At 38.7% G+C, this 1545-nt stretch overlaps 1 protein-coding gene across 1 annotated transcript in view; it reads right to left on the bottom strand.

Annotated features, from left to right (window-relative positions):
* Positions 1-639, bottom strand: part of LOC106736225 (nucleophosmin-like) — a 32475-nt gene extending 31836 nt beyond the window's left edge. The window contains exon 1 of the mRNA XM_014592491.2: positions 10-639. Coding sequence (XP_014447977.1) covers positions 10-601 — 592 coding nt within the window. The 5' untranslated portion in view covers positions 602-639. The remainder of the gene's footprint in view (positions 1-9) is intronic.
* Between the last annotated feature and the right edge of the window lie 906 nt (positions 640-1545).

Genomic DNA, 1545 nt, shown 5'->3' with positions numbered 1-1545 from the left:
TTGATTTTTGAGCATTTTTGCCAGGAGTATCTCGTATAGATTTCTTCACTGGAGCTTTTTCTTCTGTTTCCTCATCTTCAAAATCATCATCATCATCATCATCATCATCTTCATCGTCATCATCTTTGTCAGCAGCAAGTTTTACTTTTTTCTGTGGAAATTTGCTTCCACCTCCAGGGGCAGATCGCTTTCCAGATATACTTAAGAGTTTCACGTCCTCTTCCTCTTCTTCTTCTGACTCTGCATCTTCCTCCGCAGCTACTAAGTGCTGTCCACTAATATGCACAGGTCCTGAACCACACTTCAACACAAGCGGTGTTATTTCAAAGCCCCCAAGGGAAACCGTTGGCTGTACAGACATTTTCAGTGTTGCCAGTGTTACTTTAATTGGACTGCCTTCATAATTCATTGCCTCTGCTTCAACAATGTGCAATTCATCCTTTGCATCAGCCCCTAAACTGACCGTTCTTAAAGATAACTGGTGTTCATTTTCATCATTATCCACTTTAAAGTGATAATCTTTGTCGGCCTTTAGTTCACAACCGGAAAGATAGTTCTGGGGCCTCAGGGGGCTCACGTCCATGTCCATCGAATCTTCCATGGGGTGGTGGCACGCACTTGGGTGGGTGAGAAGGCGGATGGAGGTAAACGACTATGGCTCCCGAAAACAGCCGCGCAGGACGGAATCACTCCAGGGAAGAAAGACACTTTAAATTGATTTTCCTTGTAATCGAATTACAGAGATAGAATGCATTGGCAGGTATTTTGAATTACACACAACTCATGATGCCTTATTATACAGTCTCCACAAGTTATAGGAAATGTCAGAGGAAACATTAAAATAGTGTGCATTTAAAATTAACTTCAGAATTACTTCAAATGTATTTGTAGGGAGAGTTAAACATTTTGAGAAAACCACTCCATGAGAATCAAAAACTTTAGATGTATTCCAATTCATATATTCATCCCAGTGTCTTCACAAGCCATAGGATACTCTCATCAGGCAAAGCAATAGTTGTATAAATAAGATTTTTCTCTAAATGTGATATTATCAAAAACTATCTACCATTTTGCATTTGCCAGGAACTGATGGTGCTTTCAATTATGTAGACTGAAAAGTATACTAAAAGTAAGAACTTTGGGCCAGCCAGTGGTGTGGTGGTTAAGGCAGCTCATGACCAACTGCATGGTTCAAATCCTGGACAAAGTGACTTAAAAACATGTGGGGCATATATGTGTGCATGTTCAAAATCCTGAGAGGAAAATAAAGGAGAAGAGATTGTGGCATGGTTTTCTCCCTAAGAGTGCTTTCTCGTTCTCACCTTTATCTCTGTCTCTCTCCTGCGAGTGCATGTGCCCTATAACAGATTTTAAAATAAAGTATGAAGTTTGATGGTTTGCTAAATAAATTTGTAGAAAAGTGAGCCAGAAAAATCTTATAATCAATCAAGATATCATATTGATCAAGTATTCACACTTATTTTGTCATATAACATTGTGACTCTAAGTCAGTTTTTGTACTTTGTTAATTTATGTCATTATTTA

This window comes from Tupaia chinensis, unplaced genomic scaffold (assembly GCF_000334495.1).
Source record: "Tupaia chinensis unplaced genomic scaffold, TupChi_1.0 Scaffold000706_1, whole genome shotgun sequence".
In the NCBI taxonomy this organism is placed as follows: domain Eukaryota; kingdom Metazoa; phylum Chordata; class Mammalia; order Scandentia; family Tupaiidae; genus Tupaia; species Tupaia belangeri.
The sequence above is the reverse complement of the archived record's forward strand: the minus strand, read 5'-3'. Positions and strand labels throughout refer to the sequence as shown.